The sequence below is a fragment of the Aphelocoma coerulescens genome, chromosome 1 (assembly GCF_041296385.1).
Source record: "Aphelocoma coerulescens isolate FSJ_1873_10779 chromosome 1, UR_Acoe_1.0, whole genome shotgun sequence".
NCBI classification, from domain to species: Eukaryota; Metazoa; Chordata; class Aves; order Passeriformes; family Corvidae; genus Aphelocoma; species Aphelocoma coerulescens.
In genome coordinates this window covers 35,773,746-35,792,670 of record NC_091013.1, presented here as the reverse complement: position 1 = coordinate 35,792,670, position 18,925 = coordinate 35,773,746, and the positions used below count along the sequence as shown (strand labels likewise).

At 39.4% G+C, this 18,925-nt stretch overlaps 1 protein-coding gene across 2 annotated transcripts in view; it reads right to left on the bottom strand.

Moving 5' to 3' along the window:
• Positions 1–3,608: 3,608 nt before the first annotated feature.
• Positions 3,609–18,925, bottom strand: part of CD99 (CD99 molecule (Xg blood group)) — a 31,455-nt gene continuing 16,138 nt past the window's right edge. Inside the window, exons 2-11 of one of the 2 annotated variants that reach the window (XM_069007222.1) lie at positions 14,513–14,551; positions 14,116–14,166; positions 13,612–13,644; positions 12,658–12,699; positions 12,474–12,506; positions 11,050–11,121; positions 9,513–9,554; positions 8,882–8,992; positions 8,005–8,058; positions 3,609–5,417 (exon numbers count right to left, since the gene is read on the bottom strand). In XM_069007222.1, the coding sequence (XP_068863323.1) occupies positions 5,392–5,417; positions 8,005–8,058; positions 8,882–8,992; positions 9,513–9,554; positions 11,050–11,121; positions 12,474–12,506; positions 12,658–12,699; positions 13,612–13,644; positions 14,116–14,166; positions 14,513–14,551 (503 nt within the window). In that variant the 3' untranslated portion in view covers positions 3,609–5,391. Of the gene's footprint in view, positions 5,418–8,004; positions 8,062–8,881; positions 8,993–9,512; positions 9,555–11,049; positions 11,122–12,473; positions 12,507–12,657; positions 12,700–13,611; positions 13,645–14,115; positions 14,167–14,512; positions 14,552–18,925 lie in introns of both variants that reach the window. The other variant, XM_069007212.1, reaches the window with a different exon arrangement.

Sequence of the window (18,925 nt, the reverse complement as noted above, 5' to 3'; positions counted from 1 at the left end):
CTGATGTGATTTTAATCCAGTTTTGTCATAGCATCTCTCTAGCAAACACATGTGCCAACATGCTTGTCCTTTGAACTGGATTGCAGCCATCACCCTGGTGCCCTGCACCAGCAGGGTGACTGGTGTGCATCCTCCCTTGTGCTGGGGGGTAAGCTGCAGGGGACTTTGTCAGGGCTGTTCTGTCCAGGGCAGCAAACAGCTCAGGACTCTGCTCCCATGGGTGGCCAATCTGAACACTCGTGCTGTTGCTGGGTGATTCAGTCTGATGTGGGGCACAGGCTGCCCCCAGCTGCATTTCTGTTGAGTTACCCAGAACATAGAACCGAACTCTTGCTTTTATGCTAAATACAAAAAACAGATGCAGCAACGTAAGATGGACTGATAGAACTTGGTGATACTGGATCCTCAAGAAGCTTGATGTTCTAGTAGGTCAACTCCCTCCCTCTCCCCTGCCCAAATTTGAAACAGCAGAATGGTTTATAAAGGTCTGGCTTATAGCTACTAATAGAAGCTCTAAAGTTCAATTTGGGTATCATCATTCTCCACGTCAGGGCCAATTGCTCAGTCTCAGAAGAATTAAGGACATTTAGGCTGAAAAGGTGACTTCTCCAGCCAGTTAAAACAAGAACTATACCATGAAAGGAGCAATCCCATGAATCCACTGTTTATTTTTTTTTTTTCCAGAATACCAAAAGCACGCCCACATGCTGATCTTCATGTAAGCGATGAATTTGACTGAAGGGAATGGGAATGTTGGCAAGGTTAGGTAACAGTCCCAGGAAAGTCCAAACAGCTCACATATGTTCAGTAGCTTTAGTTTAAAACAGTTGCTCCTGCAAGTGAAGTCTTCCCAAAATGCATGGTCTCACTGCATGTATCATCTGCTGATACAACTTCATTGTGGTATTGAACATTCTCAGAGGGAGTTTGAAGATGACGGACTTCTTGTTCAATTCTTCTGAAGCCAACTATTGCCCCATCTAGCTAAATAAAAACAATATGAAGGTGGGCACTGGAAGGAGTGGATCTAGCGTAGGAGTCAGGATGTCTTGAATGCTTATCCCACTCCTGTTCTTGGGGGCATTGCAGGAACTTCTTGATCTCAGTGCTGTCAAAAATATGCAACAGCTTGCCCAGGATAGCAAGTAAAAAATATTGTATATTGAAAAGAAATATATGGGCTAACACCTTACCATAAATTGCAGTTTTAGCACTTGAAAAATCATTGATCCATTGTTTTCTGTGTACAGGAAAACAAAGATCTGCCTACTATTCACCTGATAAGGTGGATGAATAGCCTATATTTTTTTACTTGTCTTTCAAGGAAAACCCCAATATTTTGGAAATGCAAGTGGAGGTAGAAAAGGAGCCAGTATGTATGTCTGTTCTCTACACCACATACTTTTAGCCCATCAGGCCTCTTTTAGATGAGACAAGCTAAAAGGGAAAAAGAGTTCAGTCACAACTCATCACAGTGGCAGTCCCATCTTCCTGTGGGCAGAGGTTAGACACTACCCTCTTTGGAATGGGTAACCTGCTGTATGTGTCTACTGGAGATGAAAGAACTGAATTACACACTAGAACTACTTGGGAATGCCACTTACATCCTACACTACTCATCTTTTGTCATAAAACCAGCAGTATTTTAATTAAAATATTGAACCATCCAGTAATACAAACCATTAATTTAAATGTAAGTCAAACACACAAGTGAAATGGTGATACAATTTCTTGACAACAGAAGAATACAATTACTATGTACTAGCTACCGATTCAATGATTTTTCACAAGCAGATGGAGGAACCTGTATTTTATTCTTGTGGTTCTTAAAGTACTCCTAATGCAGGGATTTGGGAAAACTGTGGGTTTGCTCCATTTAAGCTCTTTTCCTATTCTTAGTAATCTCTTCATTTTATATCTGTGTAACAGAAAAGAGCAAAAAGTAATATTTTCAACTTGTGAAAAGGTTAGGGCTTGCTTCATAATCTTCTCAAGTGAAAAACACATATAGAACAGTGTGTTTGAGGTGGTCTCCAAAAGGAGTAAGTGAAAAAAAACCAATACAACAGAGAAAAGCAGCATTGGAAGTGTAATTCAGTCCAAGATGCATTGAAAACTAAGTTGACTAAAATGTTTTTCTTAGCATTCAAAATTTTGCAGAGATACTGAAATATGCACAAATAAGAGCTACAGCAAAAAGCTGCCAAATGTTATGCTTAAGAATTCCTTGTTTTCATTTGCACAGCCCAATGAATTCATTTGGATAAATCTGGATAAGTATTTGAAATTAACATTGCCTTTGAAAACTGTCAAAACATTTTTCAAGCAGTCTTTTCCACCAACAGGATGAACTAAACTGCCGCTGCAGCTACCTTGTAAAAGCTAAAGTGACATATTATTCTACAACAAGATCCTGCTTTGATTATTCTTCCTCCTATAATTGATGGTAACTCCTCCTCATCCTCAAAGGCGGTAAACTGAAATAAGAAACAGAAGTGAAGAGGATGTGTTACAGGAACAGGACAGCGCTCTTTGTTGCTATCGATGTTAACTCAGTTTAATGGTAAAGGTACCTCCCTGGGGTGAACTTGCAGTTTGGACCTAAAAAGGACAGTATTTTTTCATTCCACTGCACAGTGTCATTGAAACATGTATAGAAACCACATTAATTCCCAAATCTGAAAGTCAATGGCAGCTCGAAAGGCCATGATGGGCAGCAGCTGATCTGTGGGAGATGACTGCAGAACTACTTCAGTAGAGTGATGAATAATTGTTAACTGATAATATTTCCTGTCCCAATGAATGGGAGAAACAATGAATTAGGATATTTAGCTCTGTAAGGCAATGCCAGTTGTGCAAGAAAGAAACAAGATCAGTATTTCCATGGCAAATAGCAACACAGCAAATATCACCCCAAATAACTGCAAGTGAACTGCTATGTTTTATCCACCAGTAAGTAACAGAAACCCATAAACTGGCACCTTCTCACAACAAGAGAAGAGACTGAAATTTCAACCCTTCTGTTTAACCTTTCATATCCAGGCAGCAGCAGCCAGTCTTTCTTCCATCTTCCACAACTCCAGACTGTGGAGCCATAACTGCACAAACCAGTAAATAGGAAAAATCAGTAAATTTGTTACTATTTAGGCACCTGGCTACCCCTGCCTTGCCCTCTAATTCAGTTACGGTCCTCTCACATCAGAAGGTGAGACAGCACATGGCCCTGCAAAGTGTCTACTGCTAAAGGATCTGATGATAACTGGATGAAGAACATTGAACACTTAAGTTTGCCCATACTAAGACTTCTAAGTGCATATTTTCAGTAAATTCTGGGTTACCAAATCTTCTTCAAAAGCCATGCCTGTCCTTCACACAGACAGATGCCTTCTCTGCATTTCACACCAGTGAGCATCTCCTGAAAGCAGCTCAAAGCTTTGTTGATTCTGGTCAACTTCTATCTAAAATGATTAAAATGTCTGCATGAAATAAACCTGAGCTGCTGATGGAGCAGCAAGACAAACTATTTAAAGGATCCTTCCCTAGATGTGTGAGCACCAAGGTTTTATTTTCAGAACTACTACAAAGAAGAACACATAAATCTTTTTTTGTTTTATTAATTTATTTTTAGAAAAATTGCAACGTTGATAGAAGGTTTTAATAATTTTTAGGCTCACAAAAGCTGAAAAAGGATTCAAGAGTCTTGGTTAGCTAAAAGCAAGTTTGAGCTCCTCCTGCCACTAACAAACACTGACTGACTTCTGTTTTCTCTATGCTTGGCATTCATGTATCTGGTTATATAGACATCAGTTTGCACTCTCAAACACACTCGAAGATTTTAGCACTTTTATACTAAAAGCAGATGTGGGGCAAAAAGAGACAAATTAATTCCATAAGAAAATACTAAAATTTGTTTAAGGCTTTGTTGCAAGCTAAGAAACGTACAAGAAATTCTTAAATGAATTATCCTTGGCATACACTCATTTTGAATGTACAGATATATTTACAGGTTTAATATCCAAATTCATCAATGAGTTCTAAGATGTTCCATGAAATGTCATCTTCCTGTAAAACTTTGTCAGGTGGCTGAAGCCCATTAATAAGACACATATGGTAAAATTGCATGAAAATTTAAAACAATTAGAATGAAAGCCAACAAAACTGGTCAGACAATTCCTTCCAGACAGAACTAGTTATTATTCCAGATTTAGTCCTTTAGCTGTTATGAGCTGTAGTTTTCCACATTTCCACAGATCCTTGAAACCTTCCTGTCGCTTTCAAGAACCACAGCATGGGTCACAAGTGCTTTCAGAGGAGGTTGCAACCAAAGGTCATCATCCTAGGGGAATCCTTCACAAGTCCAAAAGCACTTCTCACATGTTTGCTATTTCTACTGTTCAGTGGATGTCTGTGGAGTGAGGTTGGCTTGTTCTGGTCAGTCTTGCTGTTGGTACTTTGGAACCATAGTACTGTTTCTGTCCCTTACACATATATGATAAGCCTTCTGAATTCAGCACTATTTTCTCTTAAGCTTTTGGCTATGGAAGTCTGAAGATGTTAATCCCCACTCCCAAGTACTTAATCCACAACTGTTTAGAAAATGCCAAACATCAATGTTGCCAGAAATACAAAGTCCAATTATGGTTCTGATCTGCAAAACAGGCTTTTCCACAACTGACCAGCTCAGTACTTGCTAAGCAGGAAGAGCCAGAAAGGTTGACGGCTCTGTGTGCATTAACTTTGGGTTTTCTCAATCTGTACCAGACAGATGCAACAAAAAAAAATCTAAAAACAAAACAGAATTTTTGTCTCCTGAATGCTCATGCACAAGTATCTCTTCCCTGGCAGCTGGCCAGGCAGCTACACAGATTGGATCAGCAGGACCCACACCCAGATCCACCATCCATACACAGCGAGCCATTTGCTCTCAGGTGCCCACAAAATACACCAAGTTGGTTGGTTGGTCCACTCACTGAGTACAGGTTATTTGAAAAAAATGCTTTTACTGCCTGAGAGCAGTAACATAACAAAAACCGTAATTGTATATTGTTTTTGGAAAGGTAAGGAAAAGTTAAACACACTGCATGCACTTGAGACACACCCATTTGTCAGAGGAGTCAAGGAAAGAATGTGAAGGCACAACATACTTCTACACTCTTGTCATTAAGGCCATGTATTGGTGTGCAACAATGCTTCACAGGGCTAACCATACAGAAGTACTCAGCTCTAAGTCACAGTCCCAGAGGTGTTTCAAACAAGAACTGTTTTCTCATGAAACTTCAGACTCTGCTGTTTATGTTATGCTTTTTCTGTTTCCTTTTTTTTATTTTTCAGGCAGAATGCAGGTTGTTTATCCAGTTCCAAAGATATGTTCTTCATCGCTCTTTCTTTAATTTAGTTCTCCAGAAGTGTGCGCTGAACTGAAAAGTGAAAAACAATTCAAGATTAGTGCACTAAGTTAACATACAATCTAAGTTCTGCATTACTATGTAATAGTTTATGCAGTCAACAAACTTTCAGTAGATGTTTGACACTGTGTGATAAATTCAGGTAAGCAGAGGCTTGATTCTGTGAAGCCAATAGGCTGCATAGCAAGGGATATTACATCCCAGATTTCTCACTCAAATAACCACATCCTACTACATCAGGGAAGCTATCTACAGTTGCAGTGTAACCCAGCACTGAGCTCAGGCTTGCAGTTCTTGCAGATTCGAACAGGCTGCATAACTCATACAAAAAATAAGTTACTGAAAGGAAGTTCCTAGGTTAACTACATTTTCAGGAAGTCAAAGATAGGTCTACACAAAATTTTAAAAACATACACCTATTCTGCCATGCCATTTGACCTGCAAGACTGCTTCTAACTGGAAGCCATGCAGGTACATCTATAACCAGAAGCAAAACTAACATCTGCTGACTCTCAGAATTTAGATCAGGAGTAGCACCATACTGACCATGGCTGCCCAGTCTCTTAGCTCAACACATGGTCATGCTTGGCTGCAAAATATAATAGAGGTATGAAATTTGGGACATAATATGACATCAGTATGTAGGTAGAACCATGTATGATAACATCCCAAGTGTGACTTTATTGGTTAAAATAAAGTATGCATCCCCTGATGCATTTCACATTTGAGTTCTGGTGAATCTTGGCCAGAATTTTAGCATAACCCAATTACAGCTCATATTTTAACTGCCTTTGGTAGAGGTCTTTGAGTGGTACTACTTGCTTCACTAATGCACAGCTGAATTGAGGATACCTGAGTCTCTTCAGTCCTTACAGCCAGTCACAAGAAAATGTTTTGTACTGGAGAGTTTTATATATTTAACAGCTTAAAGTGTTTATAAAGAAGATATTGAACCAGATGGAAGCTTATAGAAAACTGATGCAATACCTGAGAGAAATAAGGTATAATTATTTTTTTAATTATATAAAAGAACCCCAGAAATAGTTCTGCAGGTTTTAGATTAAACTCACAGAAGAACATACTGCAAATAAACACTTCCTTGAGATTTTAATAATCAGTATTTCAAAACCATCTAATGAACTTCAGCATTGGTTATAGGTTATAGTGCTTCTTCCCTTGTTGACCAGTTACACGGGCTAGAAGGCCAAGTTTTCACCTACACCATTTCCTCCAGTTCTACCCACAGAATCCTGGAGCCAATTGCCTGTTCCATCAGCCAAGTCCCCTACACAACCATACACGGAAGGGTGAGGTTGTCAGTGTTTGTTGTTTAAAAGAGATCCTTCCACAGCTCTCACCTTTGTAGAAAGATTAATTATGTGATGGTTCTTTCATACAAGAATCATTCTCTGTTCACAACAGAGAACGCTTTAATTACAACATGCTAGTGAGTTCATTCCTCCTTGCCTCAAGTGTAGTTTCATCTCTGTCCAAATATCATAAATTTTTTAATATGCATTCTTGCAGTGCTCTGTATCAGTTTATAATTAGAAAACTTTTCAGATTCCAATCAGAAATAATACACTAATAAACGTCCAACTGCAGTTATCTATCACACTGAAGGAGCAGGCTTTTGTTTTCACAATTGCCTCTGATAACACTTTTGCAGAGAAAATTCAATTATTCACTTTCTCTAAGTTCCTACATTTCAACGACTTGTCAAGGCAATAAACCAATCTATTCAATAAAAAACTAGAGAAGAGTGGCCATATTGTCAGAACTTAATGTTTGATTCAGTTCTAAGTTTGTTGTAATGGTAAAATCATAGAATTACAGAACTGTTAATGTAGGAAAAGACCTTTTAGATTAGTCATTTTAACTCTTACCCTAGGACTGCCAAGCCCACCACTAAACCATGTCCCTATGTGCCACATCTATACATCTTTTAAATACCTCCAGGGATGACAACTCCTCTGCTTTCCCGAGCACCTATTCCAATGCTTGACAACCCTCTTAAAGAAGAAATTTTTCCAAATATCCAATCTAAACCTCCTCTGGCACAGTTGAGGCCATTTCCTCTTGTCCTATCACATGTTAGCTGGGAGAAGTGACTGACACACACCTGGCTGCAACCTCCTTACAGGTGGTTGTAGAGAGTGAAAAGATGAGCCTCGAGCCTCCTTTTCTCCAGCCTAAACATCTCCAACTCCCCCAGACGCTCCTCACAACACTTGTGCTCCAGATCCTTCCCCAGCTCCATCACCCTTCTCTGGACATGCTGCAGCACCTCAGTGTCTTTGATGAAGTGAGGGGCCCAGAATTGGACACAGCACTTGAGATGTGGCCTCATCAGCGATGAGTACAAGGGGACAATCACAGCCTTGGTCCTGCTGGCCACACTATTGCTGATACAGGGCAAGATGGCACTGGCCTTCTTGGCTACCTATACTGTTAGCTCATATTCTGCCAAAATTGCTAATTTTTTTTTTTTTAAACAGAACAGCACAATTCATTTTATCCAGTATGTTAGATGTCAATAAAGTGCATTTAATAGGATCCCCACCAAAGAGCTGATCTTTCATCTAGATTCTTGTCTTACCAGGTGGCTCAGATTGCGCTCCCCTATGGCTTTCCATATTCACATTCTCTTCATCTGCTGGGAAAAAACCAGATGTTTAGCATTCAAATTCTCTTACATCTGAGGTTCTTGATAAATAGAGATAATCTGAGAGAAGAAACAGCAGTGAAGAAAATGGGCTACTGATAGTGGTTGAGTTGCCCTTGTTTTTTCTGCACATTAATTTTAACATGCATGGTACAGATGTTACTCTGTAAGGTTTCCAAACTTCCCAGATTACAAAACAGCAGTGCCTGGCTGAATGGCTGCTCTATCCCTCCACTAAACAGTCAGAAAGACTGAAACAGACAAAACCAAAGTTTTGGACCCTCCTATCACCCACAGTACTCCCAAAGTTCTCTGATCCAAATTATATCTTATTTAGGTGGAAAGGAAGCAAGCAATAGGTGACTGCAGAAGAATCATTTGGGGATGAACTTTGGGGTAAGTTGTCATTAAACTGGTAAGTAGGGAAGCATCTTGTGAAGACACAAAGGCAAAACTTACAAAATTAGAAATTACGAAGTATTTTTCAGCAAGAAAAGGTCTCTAATCCCCAACCTCCACTTGATTCTCCTTAAAAAGTATATTTTGCAGTCTCTCCTGCTTATTTTTTAGCAAGAAGTGCTTTTATGTTAAGAAATGTAAAGCTTCAAGTCCTCCTTGTTTTGAAACTCTAATTTTTGGGCAAGGAATTGTTCAGTCTGAGATAACTAGGAAGAAAGGTTACTCTCTGTGAACACAAATTCACTGGGCTATTACAACTACCTTATGCATAGGATCAGTTTATAGTCCACATATAAATACAAAACTGCCTCTCTTTAGACAGTAGGAAACAAAACCAATTTGGAATTCTTACCACTTTGCTTGAAACAGAGTTTCTTCTTCTGGTAAGCAATGAAACTAGATACTGCTCCAATCACAGTAGCAGCCACAGCACTTACAATTCCAGCTATTGCTCCCTGAGAAGCTGAGAAAAACAGAGACATTTGTATACACTTTTCAGAACTGAAAGCCATGTCAAACTTGTATTGTCTCAAAGTAAACCCTGTGAACACTTCCAAAAACCATTAAACTGAAATTACATGAAAATGTAATAATCAACTCTGTGCATAATGAAAAGTGAACCCTCTCATTTTATAAACACTGATTTCTTAGCAATGCCCATTGTTAGGGAACTTAAGCATGCCTGTTTTAAGTTCCACTAATTAAAAAAGCTACCCTTTCATAGCCATATCTACTTTGTATGCATGCAATCACTGTACCAGCATCTCTGAGACCTTAACACTTAGGAATCATTTGCAACATAGAAACTTTAAAGGATTATGGAAGCAGAGCCTGAAAGTAAGAATTCCAGATTACACAAAAGCTTTTTAATTGCAACCCTCCCAGTAGTGACCATTCTAGCAGAAGATTAGCAATACAGAAACCCCAAGAAAACAAGCTTCGTACATCCAAACACCATCATTCACACAAATTCATGTATTTACCCTCATTTTCTTGGCCACTTTTTGGAGTTGGGTCCTTTCGTTCTGTAAAAATGAAGGGAGAGTTTACATTTTATATGTATAAAGAACACTCATTTATTAATTGACAAACCTTTTGTTATATTAATTATGCAAAATTACAAACCATCTATTATATCCATAGGTGCTAAACTAGCACTGAAACTTTCTGTTTTCAAAGCATGACTTAGAGCAGGGCCAACTCCAGCCTCACAGAACATATGTGAAATCTGGTTTAATAAGCTTGTGCACCACTGCAGAGCACTCATATAATTTCAGAGTAACATTCAGCTGTATTTCCATGGAATCAACTATCTTTCCCAAAATCCCAGCCTCATCCACTAAATACCTCTGCAATTCTCTCCACAAGCAAGCCAGAAGTTCTGTAAATACTAAGTATATTTGTCACTATGCAACCTGTACCACTGAGGCAGGAACTTGTGCAGATGAAACCACCACACAAAGTCTCCACTGATGTTTCTTGCCCCTTCCAATTTTCCAAGTACTGCCCCAAAGGAACCTTGGAAGGGGAAAGCTACCCAAAAAAGAAGCATAAGTATATCTAGGACAACTCTCCAGAGAAGTTAGTAACCATTAGCACGTTTCAAACCCCATTAAGATAGTTAAACTAACTCTGATCTGGAAATAGTAAAATTGCAGTAATGCACACAGGGATGACCAGCCCCATCCTAAGGACAACCATCCTAAGGATGCCCATTACTGCAGCTTGGTTCCAATGACCATCTTTGTACTCAGATGCACCATAGCAATTAGAAAATCACCAAAAAAGGTTTGGCAAGCTATGAAATGGTTTTACACTGCTTAGAGTAGATACACCCTACACAGAATCATACGGTGGTGAAGGGATCTTAGCGATTTCAAACCCTCTGCCACAGGAAGGGTACACCTTCTACTAAACCAGGTTGCTCAGAGCTACATCCAAGCTGGCCTTGAACACTTTCAGGGGTGGGGCATCCACAACTTCTCGCCTCCTCACCTCTCACCTGCCTCACCACCACCACAGTAAAGAAGTGAAGACTAAGGATCACTTGGAAGTGTAAAGATCAGTTCATCCCGTGGGACAAAGGAAATCTTTGAGAACACAAGGTGGACCCTCTTCTGGCCCACTCCTAGACTTCCTGACTACAAGAACTAAAAGAAACTGAGAGTATGTCACAGAAGATTAAAAATAGCACTTGGATGACCTTTAAAACTATATTCATGGTGAATTTTAAAATAAGTACCACATTCATATTTCAGTTTTAGAAGCCATCTTTCTTATTGTAACAGTAAAAATCACTGAAAGTTTTTGCTCTAGACCAGTTTTACCCCTTAAATATTTGGGGGTATTTTTGGCAGAGACAGAACACATTACTTTTGAACTTGAAGGTATGCTCTTAAGTTTCAGATACCAGAACCAAAGGTACTACAAATTAGAGCATGTTTAACCAGCTTGTGGGCAAGCCTTTATCAAAGCCCAGGTAGCCATTGAAACAATAGGAAGCACAACCTGCTATCTTACCGTTGCCGCCACTGCCATCACTTCCTCCTCTTGGTAAATTGCCATCCAACAGATCAAAATCACTTAATGTGTCTATAAAAAAATGCAAATAACATTACCATGTTTTAAGTTCAGTGAATAAGACACACCAAGGCATACTGTAACATGGAAATTTTCTCAAGACCATTTGACTGAATTTGTGGTGGTTTTAGGCTCAGCACCAGAGTCACAACATTTAACCTTCTAAAAGCCCTCACAATGTCAAGTCCCTTCAGCTCAGCACTTCACAGTTTGACAGCAGCACTTCTTTCTCTGGACTTCCTAAACAACTGAGGGAAGTCAGGTCCAAGAGCAGGTAGTACTGCACAAATCTGGTTAAGCAAGCAAGGAGCTCTATAAGCTGCTTAACGCTAATAGCCCAAATCTCACTATCCTGAGAAAGCAAAGAAAGAACATGGACAGAAAATGACCATTTATTTTCAAGGCTGCAGCTGTGAATGATTCTTCAGAGTTGGGTCTTTAAGTCACAAACAGTCCAAATGTAATTCCCTTCTCTGATTTATTGCAGGATACTGAAGTAGTGCCTCTCCATTTCCACTAAGCCCTACCTCATGGAGCCTTCCTGTCTCCCTCATGGTACCTTCTCCTCCTTCCCTCTACTGCCAAATGAATATTTAGTTTACACAAAGCACATGTGTTTCAAGCAGAAAAACTACAAGTATTGCATCAGAGGATGTTTTAGTTGGGTACCAAAAGCACTGTACTGAGGCATGCAAGACTCAAATTCAAGTATCTGCTGCAAATCAGGCAGGTAAAAGAACAAGAACTGAGGCTTGCATTTCAGGGCTCTTTACCACCATGTTTGTGAATAATGGCATCATCATGCCTGCATCTGATTCTGTTTTGTGCTGGGTTAGGCAAAGACAAAGAGAACAGGCAGGGAAGGACATGTATTTTAAACCTATCTTTCAAACACAAATAATTGTATTTCTTAACTGGGCCTTTAAATAAAAAAAAAAAGAAGCAGCCCTTTAACTTGGAGCTTTACCTTTAATTTAGGTCCTTTAAGAATAAAGATCATAGGCAGTTCCTACTCACTTTTTAGCATGACTAGAAGAGATTCAGTTTGTAAAGAAGAAAGAACTCAGTCCAATAGATGGGTGCTCTACCACAGGCAGCCAAGAACAGCATTGCCCCAAGCACACACACACACTGTCCCATCCTGCCTCTTCCCCACACCATCTTGTTTTTAAGTGAAAGCGACTCAACAGGTCTGTTACAGAATTTCAAGACTGGTGCAAAGCTTATTTTCAAGGCAACTTTTTCTCAGTCTTCAGTGTTTGATGTATGCCACACCTGACATACATAGCAGGCAATTAACAAGGATCAATTATTAGAAGTGTAACTGAGACAGTAAAACCAGAAGTTTGTGATAGAAGCCTTACCAGAGCCTTTAGGGTGATCTCGCTTGGGGTTATCTAATCACGGAAGAGAGATTTAGGAAAAAAAAAATAGAAGAAAATGTTAAGATAACAAAACCGGACTATAGTACAGCAATGTTCAAAGGGACTAGAAGAGATTAACAAATACTCTTCTACAGTTCAGAAATTCCTGTTAGATCAGTCTTACCAGTGTCTCTAGGATTTGTAGGAGGAGGTGGCTTGGGATCATCTATAGACAAATAAGAGTTAGAATAAATTGAGCAAAACTACTAGTGTGAAGAAACCAAAAGCAGAGCATGCTATGACCTTGAAAGATGATCTGACCTAAAACATTGTATCAAAACTTCCCCATGTCAATTTCTCTCATTAGCTAATGCTGTATTTCTTTGATTATTTTAGCTAAACACGGTTTTGATGCAACTAAAGAGTGTTCCTGCTACATGTTAACCAGCATGTCAGATCCTTGCTAGGATGGAACATACACAGAAAAACTCATTCAATGTTATGCAGCATTTTAGCTTGCACATCTGATTTCAAAGGCTAAACTTCTTTAAAATTTTCTACCAGATTACTTGGCTGTTTTCTCTTTTAAAATTACCAGGTTTAAACCAAATATAAAGCTTGGTACCTCACTTGAAAAATAGGCAAGATACACAGAATAGAACTAGACATATGGTCCCCACAATGACACTTCATTTGGCTTGCCACAAAATAGGAAAATAAGAGATCTTAGAAATAATCTCTGTACTGTTTCATCACAGCCTTCACATTTGAATTTCCTTCAAATTATTTCTAACAGATCAAGGTTTCCTTGTGCTACTAAAAATACTTCCTGAAATGGGAGAGATTAGTTTGGATTTAACATTTACTTCCATAAGTAATAGTTTATGGAATTAGTGCCATCTAGTGAAAACACAGCAATGAAACAAGTAGAAGCTGGCTACACTTATTGAAATTCCTACAGTTTTTGTGATCCAGAACCTTAAAATTAGGATTAACAAACATAACTAGACTGCATTTATTTTTATCTACAGTCTGCTACCTTAATCAACTCAGTGCCTTATTATATTTAGGTCATAAAGGATGGATAGACATTGCACCAGGTACATTTGAGCAGTATCCAGGAAAATACGATACTTACCAGGACCAAGAGCATGGACCAAGTCAAAATCATCTACAAAGAAAGAAGGGAAGTTTTACATGTAATGCAAAAACTGAAGTAGTCAGACTATTTTTTATACAAAATGAACCTCACAATGTTTTCTCCACAAATGGAATGACATGCTCACTCATCAGTGACTCACAGGAAAGCTCCACAGAGTTACCAGGCATTCCCTGCCAAGTGACTTACTGCTTTTGGAGATATGGGACCTGCCAAGGGCCAGCTCAAGGTGAGCAAGTTCCAAACATGCAAACTGAAAGCCAACAGAAGGGATTCTCGCAGGGTCTTTTGTGAAATCACAAAATACATTTCTGAAAGCAGATTCCAAAATGAAGAAATCCTTTTGCTGTTAGGGAACCGCTTTCTATTATAGAAATATCACAACCCTGTGCACCACTGAATTGAAAAGTTCAGGATCTCAAATTAGTAGGTACACTACACTTGATTTTACAGTAAAAGGCATTACAGGCCAATAGATCTCACCTAAATCTGATGATGGTGTCTTCTGAGTTATAAGAGGCTTCTTTGTAGATCCTGTCAGGTATGGTTAGGGAAATTAAAAAAAAAAAAAAATTAAATACTATTTAACACACTGTTCAGAGGCTACATGAAGGAGAAAGGACAAATGTAAGTACATGTCTATACAACAAAAGGCACAAGATCAAATCTATACAGCAAGACAGCTTTGCCTCTAAGAGAAATCTTTAAGTGCTCCAAACACAAATTTGAGTTCAATGTGGTCAACATCTTGACAAACACATGGTTGAACTGTTCCACTGAGGTTTGAACAAAACATACGTGGCCAAGTTGTTGTGCTTGGTCATGCAGTAATACTTGGAAATAAACAAGTCAAAAGAGCAGCCACAATTTTCCTGCCTACCTTCCAAAAGTGCATCTCCTAAGGAGAAGTCATCTTGGCCTGTAGAAGATAAAAGAAACACTTACTCAAACCCAACATTTAATAAAGTCATAAACATGTCTCTGATCAATCTTGAGGTATGTTTTCTGCTTGCTGAGTCAATCTAGAAGAATATTTCGAGGCAGGCTTGAACACATACATCTTCTCTATTTCTCCAGGTAACTATCATTATGTTTTTTCAGAAAAAAAAAAGAACCACACTAAAAATTGGCTCTATAGAAATGACCTGAAGGGTTGGAACATACATTCCTGCAGTCAATAACGCACTTTATTCTTGCCACTGCTATTGCATGCTTTCTTAGTGCCATCCACAGCATGTTCTTTCCCACCCTTCTTTCCACTGAACCACAAAATAAGCCAGGGGACAGCTCCAATGTGTGAGGACATACAAGATTCAAGTGTGAAGAAGAGCCTTGGAGCACAAAGGCCATTATGAAAGTTATGTAATGGATTTAATATCTTGGCATTAAAAATTAATTTTCATGTGTTTATAGGACTTACCTTTCCCCCTAACTAGGGTTAGCAGTATGAAGGTAGTTAAGATATTAGCACATATGATCTTGAGCAGTCTTCTCCACTTCCTAAAACACAGCTAAATGCAGCTGGCAACACTATGGGGTCTCCACTCCAGGAAGATTAGATTCTATTTTCAGTCCTTAGGAAAAGAACACTGTCTCTTGCTGTATTAAATCAGTTGCTAGAGTTACTGCTGCTTACCCAGCCAACTGCAAACACACCAACTCAATACATACAGGACACAAAGTGGCTTCACAGCACGAATACAGTGGTGTGATCTCAGCAGCAGAGGCTTCTAAGACAAGTGGATAGCTAAAACAACTACTTGGGTTGTTTCTGATTTTTCATCGTCCCTACTTTCACTACAGCATGGAATAAGAAAAAGGCCTGAAAGTAGGTATCAGCTATTCAAGAAAAAGATATCTGAATACACCGCTTCAGCCCCATAGAAGCTGGAAGACTTCTTCTACCTACTGAGTGTCAAGCCAGCCAGAGAAAAAATTATTTCCAGACTGAAACTGCCTTAATTCAGAAGATACCTGCAATAAAGAATTGATGTGTCTGGCTTTTCCTCTAAGAATGTAACTACCAAAGAGGCATCAGAACTGACGACTGCAAAGCCTGAAGAAAGGAATAAAAAATAAACATCAAAATCAAACCAGAAGCAGAATGCTACTTTCACTTACATGATAGACCAAGTTAAGACAAATCATGAGTCTAAACCAGGAATGATGTATGCTCATATACCGGGTGACATCTTTTATCATAACTGAGGTAAAAATTGAAATCCCTTTTCCTTCTCAGATAACTGCACTAATAATGCCTTTTTTTTCTCAGAAAAGAAAGGAGAGTAAGATTTTTTTTTTCCTGTAATAGGGAAGCAACTGGAATGGAATAAAAAAAGTGTGCAGTCTGGCCAACTGAGCTGCTACAGCAGAAACTGAAATCTGAAGTCTAAGAAGTGATTCCCATACTGTACCATTTGAACTGAAAACCACCTTGCTCACAGCCAAGTAAAGGAGACAGCCCTGCCTGGTCTGTGACAAGCCCTTTCATGGAAACAGAGGCAATTGATGGCTTTATTGTGGTGCATGAGCAAAGCACATTTAAAATCTCATGGATAAAATAAGTAGGTAGAGATCTTGAATAGAAAGCAAGAAGATACTTTACTTGGTGTTCTTTATTTCAGATGGAGACCACAAGCTCTTTTAGATACTTAGCTCATGAGAAACTACTTCAAAAAATGCAAAATATTTGCAGGCCATTTATCTGAAATCTACATCAACTTGCAATACAATTTTTTAAACCTCCGTAAAATTAGCAGGTGCTAAGACACAAATGCCACTCACTTCTGAAGTTACTCCTTTGGTTAGACTACACCAAGAAACCTCCATATCAACAGGCAAAAAAAGGTCAAAGCACTCATAAGAAATTTTAAGAGGTATTTGCATAGTTGTTCCTCAAACCTGAATTCTAGTTTGCTTGTTTTCTCAAGTACATACACCTCTCAGGCTACAGTCCTCTGGGATGTATGCCTAAGACAGGACCTGATCAGAATTTGGTAGTCCAACTCCAAGAGGGCAGGCAGAGGAATCTGTTAAAGATGCACACTAGTCAAAACACCCCACCAGAGTAGCACCCAGAGGAGGGACCATCACAAACTGTTAACACCATCAGTCTCAAAGTCAAAGGTGTTATCGCTAAGACAATGAACATTACTCTGGTTTGTGTGTGTTTCAGGAGCCCTGTTTCTGTTCAGGCAGATGGAAAAACAAGCACATACACTCAACTTTATGCTTTGGTGCAGCTGAAATTTTACCTGGAGCAGAAAAGAGGCCCTATGAAGAGTTTCCCATTGCCAACACAAAACTTAGTCCAAGAACTCTGAATGGCTTAAGCTGCAGCAGTTTCCCTCAAGAGGAAGAAACCTTTGTAAAAGAGGGTGCTTTCAGTGACATTGCTATTTTAAGGGATTTTGCACATGAGCCTCACAGAGAAATAATTTAGGATGAGATTGCTGACTGCCAAGCTCATATAAAAAAATGCTATGACAGAGGAATAAACAAATTTGAGAGTCGATTAAAAAAAATCATGCTTTATTGACTGAAATTACTATTCTGAAACCAAAATTCTGCTTTCCAAGCATGCAGCAAGATATCAGGCTCCTCATATACATTACTTTTCGAGATAAAGTAGCAAAAGATGTCAAAAGTTAGCTTATAGAACTCATTACAATAATCTGCACTCTAAGGTGCTGGAAGCTGGCTTTCCCAGCAAAGAAACGTGTTTCTCCACTGTTCATGACAAACCTTCCTATGTCTTTAAAGAAGTTGCTTTTATAAATGTACTCACTCCACTTTTGGTATGGGTGGGTCCAACTGAAGTAAAAGTTCAGTGACTTAGCCTAAAAGGAGAAAAGCTCAGTAATGATTCAGCTGGTTCCAGGAAATAAGCAATTAGAAAATAAGAGATAAAGCTAAGGAATGAGAATAAAGGACTATCAGGGTCCAAGAAGGAAAAGTCAGCAAGAATATGCTGCACTCCCTACAGATTTAAGGAACATCCAGACCAACTAAGCTTATGAACATTTTATTAGTCTACACAAAGATATTTACAAGTAAAGTATGTATTATACTGCATATAAAACACAATACAGCAGGTATTTCTAGCTCCTAGGGGCATGAGCAGATTCAAGAATGCTTCAGAAGTGTCTACACTATTTTCTTTTCATGTCTGTAGCTCAAATACCTGGATCTCAAGAGACAGATCTCCAGCAGGCTGTCTCTAGTAACCAACATAGTTTGTGTCAGTTGGGGGGAAAACAGTAGGTAAAACAAAAAGAGCAAACATATAGGTTTTGATTAGCTGAAGAACTAGAGGGTATTCAAGAGATCCAAGTAAGCAAATAAGAGTGCAAAGACCTTTTGCAAAGACCTGTTGCTGCTCTCAGATACTTCCTGCTACAGTATTAGGTAAGTCACACTTACATTCCGTTGCAGAAGGCAACGGGAGCTTTGGAAAGTTCCTCTCTTAGTCATGTGCATGGTGACACATCAGGAAAGGAGACTTGTGATGAATCACCACAAACATAACTTTCTGACTTGAGAAATAGATTGCTTCAATTTTGTTTTCCTAAAAATGCCAGTGCTCTTCTGCTGCCTTCCCTCCTTCTCTCCCTAGGGCCGTGCACACCACAGGGTGCCCACAGAGTCTGCATGTTGCAACTGGTGTTCCAGTTGTAGGCCTATGAACCCGGTGACAGTGGTCATCTTGTCTCCATCCCACAGCTGGACATTACCAGCTGCTTTTCCCATCAGTGGCTGACTTACACTCAAAGAGTATCTCCAGGTGGAAGGGACCCGTAAGAATCACCAAGTCCAACACCCTGCTCCTCACAGGACTAACTATAAATAAACCAGATAATTAAGAGCCTCATTCAGACATTCCTTGAACTGTCAGGCTTGGTTCCATGCCCAATTCCTTCCCACCTGTTCCAGTGACCAACCATCCTCTCAGGTAAGGACTCTCTCCTAATGTCCAGTCTGAATTTCCCCTGAGGCAGCTTCCTTCCATTTCCTTATGTCCTTTTGGAGGTAATCAGGGAGAGGAGAACAGCATGGGCCCCTCTGCTGCCCACCTTGAAGAAGCTGTAGGCTGTTTTGTGGTCATCCCTCAGCCTTCTCTTCTCCAGGCTGAGCAAACCAAGTGACCTCAGACACTCCTAGTACGTTTTGCCCTTGAGGCCTTTCACCATCTTGGTCACTCTCTTCTGGACACTCTCTAGTAGTTTTGACTTGTTTATTGCATTAAGGCACCTAAAACTGCACACAAGGACTTGAGCAGAATAAAGTGGGACAA